Below are 12,433 nucleotides of genomic sequence, written 5' to 3'. Positions count from 1 at the left end.
ATATTATCAATACATCTCCCAAAAGGAGATGAATGCATTTAATCTGTCTGACCAGAAGTATAGGGATGAATCCTATCTGGCAATTAAAAATGAATTACCAGAGGGGGGGGGGGGGGGGGGGGGGGGGGTATCAAAAGCATAGGAATGACACCCCTGCCCCTTCCCCCAATTTAATTATATTCAGGCAAGAAGACCCATGGAGTAGCTACATGGCAAAATATAATTCTGATGTTTCATTTTTAGAAGTAGGAAGTAGCATTAAACATCCTTGAGGCTTGTCCTGACCACCTATACTCACTAATTCCTCACATGAAATGCTTCATGCTCACAGACACACTTTAGGGAGGAAGGAGACATTCATAATTTATCCCACCAAAGACACATAGGCATCCCAACATGAGTATAACACAAGGGGACCTTAAGAGCTTTCGAAGCTGAAATGAAAACATGTTGATTTTCATTTGATTAGGCCTGAATGTCTGTGAATATTGCTGCGCTGAAAGTAAATGAGCCTACTGTATATAAAGATGATTCATGGAATCATTGATTTGCATGCTTATGTTGGTAGAGGAGCCAACAGGTCAGGATTTAATTGCACTGATGTGAAAATGTGATTTTCTTTTTTATTTCATTTTGTATTACATTATTTTACAGTTTGTGGACAAATGAGTGGTTTGGAATGTGTAGCAGTATACTGGCATGTCATGTGAGAGCACAAGCTCAAACATTGTGTTAAAACACCCTATGAGGACAGATGGCTTTGTTTATTTCTAATAAAAGAAATATGTAGCAGCCAGGGATAAACTAGAAAGCAACTGCTTGTAGCATGGGTTCTCATACATTTGTCTTAGTATGTTAACAAATAAAAAGGGCTACAGTTTTTTTTAATCAGAAACATTACTCATGTTTATTTTTACTGTGTTGGTAGCTTGTGAGTAACTTAGCTTTTGACAATTTCATTATTAAAATGCATTTGAAAACAGCAGCCTTATCTTTGTAATTTTCCCCAATTCGATGTGCATTGAAACAATAGAATGAATCATAAGTGTGACAACGTCGCCACCGTGTGGTAAAATATGTGATTCATATTCATTCACTGAATGAAATACTTTTGTTTATGCACCTGCTACTGAGAGGAAGGAAAAGGCACCACCTGACCATAATAAATAAGATATGCCTATATATTATAGATATATAATATAGAGTTAAAATGGTTTAGGCATATATCCTTAGTAGTCGACAATTTTAAAGTTTGTGTCAATGTGTGTGTGTGTGTGTGTGTGTGTGTGTGTGTGTGTGTGTGTGTGTGTGTGTGTGCGTGGGTGCGTGCGTGCGTGTATCCGGTCCCAGGTAAAGGATTGAATGGAATCCTACTATTGACTTCAACAACAGGTCACGTCATCAATCATGCCAGATGTGAGATGTTTAGGAATTAAAATAACATAACAATCCTCTGCAAGCTCAGGCTGCATCATTAAACTGTGTCTGTCCGTCGGTAGGCATCGTGATCGTCCTGTCATCATTCCGCCGCTGTCCATTCCAGCGTCATGTGAAAGGGACCGGGACGCGCAGTGTTTATTCGCCCTCCCCTCCCCCCGCGGACCCTCCTCCTCCTGCTCCATCGTGCTGATCATTCGCGTGTGTGTTGAGTGAGCAGCAACCCCGGGTAGGACAGCATCCTCACCGCGGTGGACATAGCCCGTCGTCACCCTGCAGCCCTCACCGTGTCACCGTGCGGCGGAGCGGAGGATGAGCGACCAAGCGAAAGGCTCGGCGCCCACCTCTGCCGCGGCCCCAGCACCGGGATCGGACACCTATAAAGGCTGGCTTTTTAAATGGACAAACTACTTGAAAGGGTACCAGCGGCGATGGTTTGTCCTCAGCAATGGCCTGCTCTCGTATTACAGGTAAATATGCACACGCGGCGTTAATTTGCCAATTGCCGAGCAGACGCTGCATGTCATGACAGCTGGCTGGCTGGCTGCATCAGCTGGCTGCTTGCTAGCGGGCTAACGTTAGCTGGCTGTCATAAGGGTGATGATGGTGATGGGAGTCAGCAGTATGTTTACATAGAAATGGCGATTCCATCACGAATTTATACTTTTTAATTTTGCCACTGGGCACTGCCTGCTGGCAGTGGATAGGTGAGTGCCCCCACGCACTGTACATAACAAAGCCTCTAATTTTAAATTGGAAGTAAAAAAATTAATGGGTAACAGTAACTTAGCAGTAGCAGGCAGGCTATAACGTTAGCGAGCTAACGTATTGTATAGCTCCCTGCTGGCTAGCTTGCTTGCTGTCAGCCAGAATGAGCGACTATGGGGCTGAGCCATACTCTAAGCCAGGGCTGAGCCTGTAGAATCGTGTCTGCAAATCTGCTAAAAGAAAAGTTTACTTGTCTTCTCAATTAATTGGCTTTAAGGTGAATTGCATTGTCCCACTAAAGACTTATGTGGTTCGTTTACAACAACATTAATTAATTGCATCTGTTTCTGAAAGGCAAGGTGTTCAATTATTTGAGTATAGTAACACAGTTATCTGTGAGTCATGCTCGCCATCATTATCATTATGACTTCACTCTAAACCACAAGGTTTTCACCTGTGTGCTGCCATCGCTTAACACCTGTGGCTCAGGTGGTTCCAGGGGTCATGTTTCAGCACAGGCATAGGTAGCACTAACAGGATGGACAATAAGTGCTCCATCTTGAATCATAAAGTATGTCAGCTGGCTCCCTCAGTGACATCATGCACCCATGTCAGTGTGCAATGTGCCAGGTAACATTTCACATAAATTAATATATTGCTGAATTCTAAGAATTGTACTGGAATGAAATGCACTGGATGAAAAGTTTGAGCCATATGACATCAATATGAAAGTAATCATGATTTGAAACTAGGAGATACACATACTGTAGAAAGTGTATTATGGCAACACTTAGTCACCTTGTCCAACCCAGTTTTATTAATTGCATGGCTCCAGCAGAATGTAGGTCTATAGTACTGGAGTTCTCTTTGCAGATATTCCTGTTCTTAGTAAAAGTTAACACACCATAGTAAAACTCAGATCATGCATTTCAGACAAGTCAGAACAAAAAAGTGATTTTCAGTTCCAGCTATAGAGGAACAAAAATTACAGTATGTTGAATTACAAATATTTGGGTCTTAACTTGGATGAACATTTACTTAATGAATAATGATGGTACATCGGTATTGGCAGGCTCTGCAGGTAGGGCTCTAGGTGGTATAATAGCCGAAACTAAACAGCTGGGTGATTTGGGATATGCTGCCTACTCCAAACTGTTTCACACGTGTCTGCCCCGTCGTGGACTATATGGCGGGAATATGGGGCTCAAACATAAATATGAAAGGACAAATGGTTCAGAATAGGGCCATTCAGTATTTTCTGGGAGTGCATAAATTCGTGCCTGTATTGGCAATAACGGGAGACATGGGATGGGAGCCGTGTGAGATAAGGTGGAGAGGCAGCATGGTGGCTTTATGGAATCAACTAATCGGAATGCCAGAGAACAGAGTTGCTAGGAAGATCTTCAACTTGGATGTATCAGTAAAAGGTGCATGGGCGAGTGCAATAGAGGACACTCTTGTAAGAACTGGGTTACATGACAGTTTTCTAAATAACAGTTTTGTAAACATCTCCATGGTTAAAGACACACTTTATAGTTTATATCAGAACAAATGGTCACAGGACAATTAGGACATATTGTACAAACCAAAGCTGAGAACATTTGTTACGATAAAAAGCTGTTACGCTAGTCAAAAGTATGTTTGTTCCCCATTATCCAAAAGACAATGATCTCTATGTGCCCAACTTTGTTCTGGGATCTTGCCCTTTCACATTGAGACTGGTAGGTATAGAGGAGTTACAGAAGAAGAACGTATTTGCACCTATTGTGATATAAACGATATTGAGAATGAGTTCCATTTGTTTTCTATTGTTGTATCATGAGCTACGTCAAAAGTTATTTAACAGTAAAAATATAGATCTGATGTGGTTAAGTGACGCAGAGCGACTCCGATGGATATTTGCATTAGCAGAATATATAGAGAAAGCTTGGGACATACGGACAAAGAAAACTTATATGTGATGTATTTTTACATTAGCAGAATATATAGAGAAAGCTTGGGACATACGGACAAAGAAAATGTGATGTATTTTTGAGTGGTGCAACCACTCCTACAAGCAGCAATGTCCGTGTACCTGTGTACCTGTGTACCTGTGTGTGTGTGCACGTGAGCACGAGTATGTTACGTATTTATACCAGTAGGGGGCACCAGAAACAGAGAGAGGGGTATTGCTGTGGCTGCTAATGAGAGAGAGAGAGAGAGAGAGAGAGAGAGAGAGAGAGAGAGAGAGAGAGAGAGAGAGACAGAGAGAGAGGGGGGGGGGGGGGGGGGATTGCACCACTCAGTTCACACAGGTGTGATTTTTTATTTCTGTTCTTTTTGTTTTAACCAAATATTTTGTGTTACTTCTGTGTGGGAAGTTAATGTGATATTGTTTATTTATGTTTTTGGTGTCTTATAATCCCGTAAGGGATGGGTCTTAATGACAAGACACGAAAATAAAGATTACTTCACAGCCTTGGATTTTGGCTGAATTTATGTCCCATCACATTGAAAGGCTTTCATGCAAAACATCTTAGTCAGGCAGAAACCAATCATCTCCATATTTCTTTCTTCATATACTTTGTCATATGATGGTCTTGTGCAAAAGCAGCTAACATGGTTATGGTGCTGTGAGCTTCTAGATGTGCTATTTTTGCTTGGATGCCCAAAATAGGTCACCAGGTCAAAAGTGGTTATGTCTGTCTGTGGGTTTTTATAAATACGTAACTAATAAAGTATTAACAAGAGCTTCTGACTAAATAATAAAAGTTCTTTCCACCCCCCATTTCCTAAGTATGATTTGTTTTGTACAACAGCGACAATATTATACCAAACCCATTTCGCCCCCATGCTGTAGGGTTGCCACTCCACACTAGTGCCACACCTTCACACACAAAGGGTCCAGTTGTCCTTTTTCCAGTGAGGGGTTAGTGGACACTGAGATGGGGGAGCCAAAATACTACTCTTGTGTGTGCTGATGGTGAAAGGAAAGAACCCTGTTGCCTCTACCCTCTATTAATAGTCCATTATGTTGTAAGGTGTCTGCTGTCCCTGATGTAAAGGTAGCCTGTTGACATCCGAGCACAGAGGCAGTGAAGCACACAAGTTGCCACAAAGGAGATCCTGACTAAATGTCTCCCCACACACACGTGTGTGTGTGGCCACATATCTTTTCCTACTATTGTGAATGTAAAGCCCTAACCACACCAAAGGGTCAAGACTGTTTTAGCATTGTCCCAGCGGTGTGATATGTCTTGTTGCACGTTGACCCTAGTGATTCAACGCATGGAATTCAATGGCCCAAACCACACCAAAGGGTCAAGACGGTTTTAGCGTTAACTCCTTGCATCTGTTTGGACCCAAGGAGTTGCATGGTGACCCTTTGGTGTGGTTATGGCTTAAGACTGAACATGGCAACAGTTTATTTTCTTCTTATTTCTACTTAGTATAATGGTGTGTAGTATTTCTACTACACACCATTATACAAACCTATAACTATTTTTAATAAGATAATTCTTCCCATTTTTCTCTCAATTTCCCCACACACTTGTGTAGTTACTGCTGAACCCTACTGGTTGGTCTTCTGACTTGTTGGTCCTAGGGACAGTATTGAAAGTGAAACACATGCCTCCTCCTCCTATACACATTCTTTTCACCGGCCTGCCAGTGAGGAACTTCACTGGGAGGACCTATTCGCTATTCCTCAAAGTTCAACAACACCACTACTGACAGGTGCCCTGACTAACTAGGAGTTCCAAGTATAGCAACAGAGCTCACCCTCCCCGCCTGGCATCCCAGGAATACAACCAATTGTGTTTGGAACACACACCCAACAAGTACTGTACTGTACTGTACTGTACTGTACTGTACTGTACTGTACTGTACTGTACAAGCCTTCCTCCCTGGCCTGTGTGTGTGTGTGTGTGTGTGTGTGTGTGTGTGTGTGTGTGTGTTAGGTTGTGCAACAGTGACACCCAGGGATACACAAAGCTGTCTATAGGAGTGGTTGCACCACTCAAAAAAAATCATCATAGAATGATGCATGTTAATACCCGGTGGACTATTGGACTATTATCCAACTATTCACTGCAATGTGTTGCCTTTGTCAACGGAGAGAAGTCAGTTTGTCCCACAAGACATGAATCAACAGCAAAGCCCTTAGGATTACCTTTCATTTCTTAGGCCGGTGTTTATGAAAGGAAGCAGTCCAGAATGGGATTTCCAGCTGTTGGCCAAGCAGTCAAAGGGCGATGGCAGACCATAATATGTGATCTGACTCTGCAGAGGACCTGACACACTCAGCACTCGAGCCAGTTAAAATGTAATAGGTTTTATAGAGATGCAACTTTGCAACATTGCACTTTCTCCATTGACTCACTCGCATTTGCTCTGACGCTGCAACTGTGAGCGGGCTGCCTATGTTTTATCCCTCGTCAGCCTTATGTCCCAAGACATCCCTCTGTTCTTGTTTTGCATAATAAATCACTAAGATAGGCTCATCGGGTAAATCCTATTAGGATATGTCACATGCCCCCTTCTCACTGCACTTTCTTTATTTTTTAATTTCTTAATTGACTTCTCACGGCTTTAATACCCTGAGCACCGCTTGGTCACCTCTTACAGGAAATCCGACTTGGTGCGTTAGGAAAGCTTATGGGGAATTAAAGCCTTGAGTGCAATGGGATCTGCGATGGGATCTGCGACAGTGGATCCACTGAAGGCTGTGGCCTTCTGTTTCATAGCAGAGTAGTTCTGATGTCCTGTTGTCTTACTCTTCTCAGCCAAGGTCTGGGATCAGGTCTAACATAGGAATGAAACAGGATAGTGTCACACTGAGTGCAAAGCAGGGAGCTCAGAAACCTTTGTCACTATGGAGAGTCAGGTTATTATGGCGCTACTGCTGCTGACACTGTGTTCTTTGGTAAGGGGTGGTTGGCGAGGTGTATTGGATGAGTAGTGAGCTAGCCAGGCCAGGGACCCAGCTGGAGGGCACAGCCTGCTCAGAGCCTTGTATGGTAGCCTGGCAAATCAACAGAGTGACTTGAGAGCTGTGGAGAGAAGAGAAGGGAAGCTGTGTGATCTAATCATGTTAATGGCCTCCTCCTTGGTCTTGGCACCAGGTGTGTGTGTGTGTGTGTGTGTGTGTGTGTGTGTGTGTGTGTGTGTGTGTGTGTGTGTGTGTTAGGGGGAGGGGGGGGGGTCAATGTGTTTATGTGTGAAGGTGAAAATATAAGACTGAGAATAGAGAATAAGGACTCTTTGGCCACATTCAATATCATCAGTTCCAGTCTTTCTCTGCGACAGGAGACATACCACCTGCCACAGTATCTGTGGCAGGTGGTATGTCTCCTGTTTTTGTTTCTAGCCCTAAGCCTTAGTTGCGACTTGCAAGCGGGTGCCTCACACCAAAAATATCCGATCTACAAGCTCACAAGTCACAACACATTGCACTAATGCTCTAATGTGTTGTGAGCTTGTAGATGTGAGCCATTTTCTGTATGTGACTTTGGCATGCATTTAAGTATACAACAGGCCGCATAACATGACCAATTCCTCTGTTTCTCTTGCTCTCTTTGTGTTTTATTACTACAGCCCTGTGTCTCATTATTTGCACTGTCACTGTGTATTATCTCCTATGCCGCCTGTATGTTCTGTCTAGTGTGTGTGCTCCAGCCTGTGTCATTTCTTTATTATTTATTTTTGCATATGTTCATAGGCTGTTGTTCTGTCATTACATGCTCCAGATCGGTGGATTTGTGTTTTGTGAGGATGTGTGCACAAGGGAACGACAGGTAAAGCCCTGTAATTCTCTGCCGGCTCAGCACAGCATACAGGACCCCCCCCCCATCTATTTCTATTTGCCTCAATTCCACTCTCACTCCCTCAAGCCCCTCTGCCCTTCTTCTCCAGTGCCTCAATGCTCCTCAGTTCTTATCTCCGTTTCCCAGCTTTTGCAGTTTCCTTGGCTCTCCTAATGCCATGGCCTTTGCATGGCCCTGCTTTCCTGCCGGGTGGAGGGGATCTGCATGGATCTCATGTATACACTTGAAAGAATTGGCTGTCTTGGTCAGCGCCAGGTTGCCAAGCCCATGCTATGCTGGGCTAGGCTGGAGACTGGGCTGTTCTGTAGCCCTGCCCTCCCTGTGGCTCTGCATGTCTTCTGCATTGTCCCGTTACTATTTTCAGCATAACTTGTCCAGTGACCGCCTGCCTGGGAAAGAGCTGTGCACTAAAGTGCCTGTTTCTGGATCAGCATTTATAGCAAGACTTGGCGCATGCTGTTATAGTGGCAGTGAATCCCCGCCAGGTAGAGTTTAGAGATTAACTCTAACCTCTACCTGTTACCAGAACCTCTTTAATAAGCCAGTAGGCACCTCTGTCAGTGTCAGTGTCAACTGAGGCCGAGGCTGGTATAGGGCAGGCTCAACACTGTTGAGAGACTTCTGCTGGTGGCAGCTGGGTCTTAGTGAGAGTGGATGGATGTCGGGTCCCATTGACACAAAGGCAAGAAGTACATATACTCATGTATGCACACTCTCCACTGCATGCTAAAGTGGTGTCAGCCTTGAGCTCAGCTTCTTATAAGTTCTTATACTGTACATTTTAACTATACAGAATGTCAGGGAGCCAGCATGCCAGCATGGAGTGGAAAGGGGATATTGGCAAATACAAAAGAGAGTCCCCTAGATGTTCTTTTTCTAAAACAAAATAAATAAATAAAGCCAGGTGTTTCATACAATATTTAATCATTATAGTTTTTTTGATCAAAAACAGTGACTGGCATTCTAAAATGGGCTATTGGAAAACATGTACTATGTACGTACACTGTGTTTACAGTATGTGAAGATTTACTATGTGCTTTCCTTTTTGTTAGAGGCAGCTACTGCTGCTGATTCTGAATGAATTGAAAGGAAAACACTGCATACATACAGTACAGTATATCTTAAGGCACGGACAAATTAATCACAAATACATGAATACAAGAACACTTTCTTGCTCTCCACCTCATGACATTTTCTCTCCTCTTTCTGTCTTTCCCTTGTACTTGTTCACTCTCACTCCTTTGCTATGCCTCTATCTTACAACCTCTCAGTCTTTTCTTTCTTTGTCCCCGCTTTGTCCCCGCTGTTATTCATTGTTTGATTTTGCTCACTATGGGCTCTTCGAGTCAGACAATGGCCTTGTTATCTAGACTGTTTGTGTTCCACTGAATGTACAACAGTTGGTTTTTGACTATTAATGCCAACAATATCCACACTTCTGTGCACGCATACAAACGCACCCGCACGCACGCACAGAGTGACACACACAGAACAGGAATTATTATATTTACTCATTAATGAAAGTATGTTCTACAGAGTTATATCAGTATGTCTTATGAGATTTTAAAGTTACCAGGTCTTTCTTCTGTTGCATGGCTTTTGGAGTGTTTACTTCTGTCGATCTATGTTGGTTCTCTGTAACTCCTTGCCTCTCTGCCTCTCTGCTTATTGCCATTGGGGATTCCTATTCCACCCTCAGCCTTGTCCCAGCTGTTATCACATTCAGAACTGAACTGCTTTCTAATAAAAAAGACTTCCAGTAGATTATTCCCTGTCTGCGATAATCATCCGACAAAGACATTAGGGTTCACGTACTAGGCTAATGTGTTTCACTGTTTCTTGTCTGTCTGTGTCTGTCTGTGTCTTTTTGGTGTTCTATTGCAGGACACAGGCAGAGATGGCCCACACTTGTCGTGGCACAATCAACCTGGCCACAGCACACATCGACACAGAGGACGCCTGCAACATTGTGTTGAGCAGTGGTGGTCGCACTTACCACTTGAAGGCCAGCACAGAAGTGGAGCGGCAAAGATGGGTCACAGCACTGGAGTTGGCCAAGGCTAAAGCCATCCGCATGATGAATGATCAGTCTGGTAAGAGCAGATGTAGCAATTATGTACAGTACCTTTAACAGAGAACCCAAAAGAAAATCATATCTTCTTTTCCTCAGCCACCCTTCCACACCACACAATGTGCAATAGCACACATAAGAGGAACACCTATCATTACAGTAATGCAGTAGCTGGCGAAAACTTCTGGGAACTCAGATTACAATAATACTAACAATGTACAGTAACTAACAGTAAATAGATAGCAAAAAAACCCCGCCACTTCCAACCAGGCCCTCTGTTCAATTTCCAGTTACCCCTCTCATCTGGAGTTTTACTTGGAGACTGTTCAAAGACATGGTGTTTTGATACATTTCAGATATACAGCTGTAAGCACCCTCTTGAGTACGAGATTAAAAAGGCTCTCATAATGATTCTTGAGGGTGCCACTTTTAAGTGGCAGACCTGGAGATAAGGGAACAAATGTGAATGTGGCAGACAAAATTTAAGACATAAACCAAGGTAGAAAGAAGTATCACTATCATAGAGGTCTTGATTGTTAGCCAGTCTGCTCCAGAGAGTAAAGGTCAAGTAAAAAATTGAGAGAGTAAATAAGTGGTTATTACTAATAGGTCCAGGTGGAGGAAACTTAAAAAAATACTCTCTGGTGGAGCTGTAGCCCCCGCGACCTGACTACGATCTACGGATAAGCGTTTGAAGATGGATGGATGGCTTATTAGGTTAACAGTTAAAAGTTCAGCAAGCTGTGAATCTGAAGGATACCCCAGAGATACGTACATACTGCATCACAAAACACATTATATTTCAGGTCAATTACCAATACCATAAATAGAAAACTGAACCGTGAGCCATTTATGTTGCTAAGGTGTGTTACTCAAGATTTCATATATATATATATATATATATATATATATATATATATATATATATATAAATAATAATTCTAACAATGTCTGAATGTCTGTCTGAATGTCACTGACAGCGCGTTATCTCATCATTAACTGCACGAATCACTCCCACTTTTCACACAGGCATGGACCATAATTATATGGAGGTCTTAACGGAGCCCTTTTCCCCATTTGACACATTAATGATTAATAATGAATTTATTAGTGAATTAACCTCGCACCTCCGTCCCTTAGCGACACCTGCATCACAGGCCACCGTTGTCACCGTTACCCCACTGGCATGCTTCCTCTAGCTACCGCTGCAACACAACACAATGTGCCCTATACAATTTGGCGCCGCGCGTGCGTGTGTGTGTGTGTCTCCTAATAGACAGCACAGCCGTTTATCCGTGGTCTATCTCCGACCGAGCCACACTATTAGCACACATCTCTCCATGGCAAAAAAACGGGAAACACTCAGCAACACGTTAAATTTCTACTTCTACTAAAGAAAGAGGCAGCGATGGAGCCATAAGTCCATATCCATACATTCGGGGACATAAATTGCGCAAAATACTTTTAAACATGACGCCAGAAGGCTGCTACATCCTCCTAGCTGTTGTGTGCTAAGCTACATTATCAACACGGCACTGACCAGGGTTGCCACATTGACTGAGAGGGAAACAAGCAACCAGGTCTATGAAAATGTTAACAGGCCAGATAAAGTCAGAAAATCCGAAAATAAATCTAGAATAAGCAACAATATTGCTGACTGTCAAACATCATTTTCATGTCATGGACCACTAATATTATATATATATATATATATATATATATATATATTTGCTGTTCATATATTCAGAACGGGTATGGACTAGTATATACAATTTACAATGCAACATATGTCAGAATCAGATACACCCATCTTATGCAATATAAGTGAAATATGTTTTCTGTAGAAATTGGTCATTTTGTTTATTAACTTATTTATGATCAAAGGTCAGGAAAGAAGAGCTACTATATGGTTGACATCTAAGAGTGTTAGGATACTGTAAAATGAAAGCTGACCCCCCCCAGAAGCAGTCAATCTGATCCTCACAAATATTCTGACTTCAAGGCATATGGCTATATTCTGACTGAGCACTAAATTCACTTTCTGTGTTGAGCAATGACATTTTGGAATGATCTGCATTCTGTGGGTTCTTGTCCTGAGTGAGATTACTGTTCTCAAGCAGCTTACAATCTCCACTGACTCGTTAAACAGGTCCAATCTTTGCCCAGTCACAGTGCCTTACCTCTTTGCATAGATTTAGTATAATTAGTAGCCCCTATAGAGCGTCGCAGTCCCGCCCCCTGTCATGACGACGCCAGGCCCAGGAAATGATACCCAATGCCTTTTTCAAAAAGTATTTATTTAAAGACTGTTACGCCACTTACGAAGCCAACTCGAGTCGTGACAAATCATGACAGTAAACACAATACTTTGGACCAAACAAATAATTACAAAGAAGAAAAACAACAACCTGCC

The 12,433-nt window shown here is 42.7% G+C and overlaps 1 protein-coding gene across 2 annotated transcripts in view; it reads left to right on the top strand.

Moving 5' to 3' along the window:
* Nucleotides 1-1,749: 1,749 nt before the first annotated feature.
* Nucleotides 1,750-12,433, top strand: part of osbp2b (oxysterol binding protein 2b) — a gene marked incomplete at its 5' end in the record, with an annotated part of 53,154 nt that continues 42,470 nt past the window's right edge. For both annotated transcript variants that reach the window (XM_080764976.1, XM_080764975.1), the window contains 2 exons: nt 1,750-1,907; nt 9,834-10,042. In XM_080764976.1, the coding sequence (XP_080621102.1) occupies nt 1,750-1,907; nt 9,834-10,042 (367 nt within the window). The remainder of the gene's footprint in view (nt 1,908-9,833; nt 10,043-12,433) is intronic.

The sequence above is a fragment of the Protomyctophum bolini genome (assembly GCF_963924005.1).
Source record: "Protomyctophum bolini genome assembly, chromosome: 6".
In the NCBI taxonomy this organism is placed as follows: domain Eukaryota; kingdom Metazoa; phylum Chordata; class Actinopteri; order Myctophiformes; family Myctophidae; genus Protomyctophum; species Protomyctophum bolini.
This window is presented reverse-complemented; position numbering and strand designations above follow the sequence as displayed.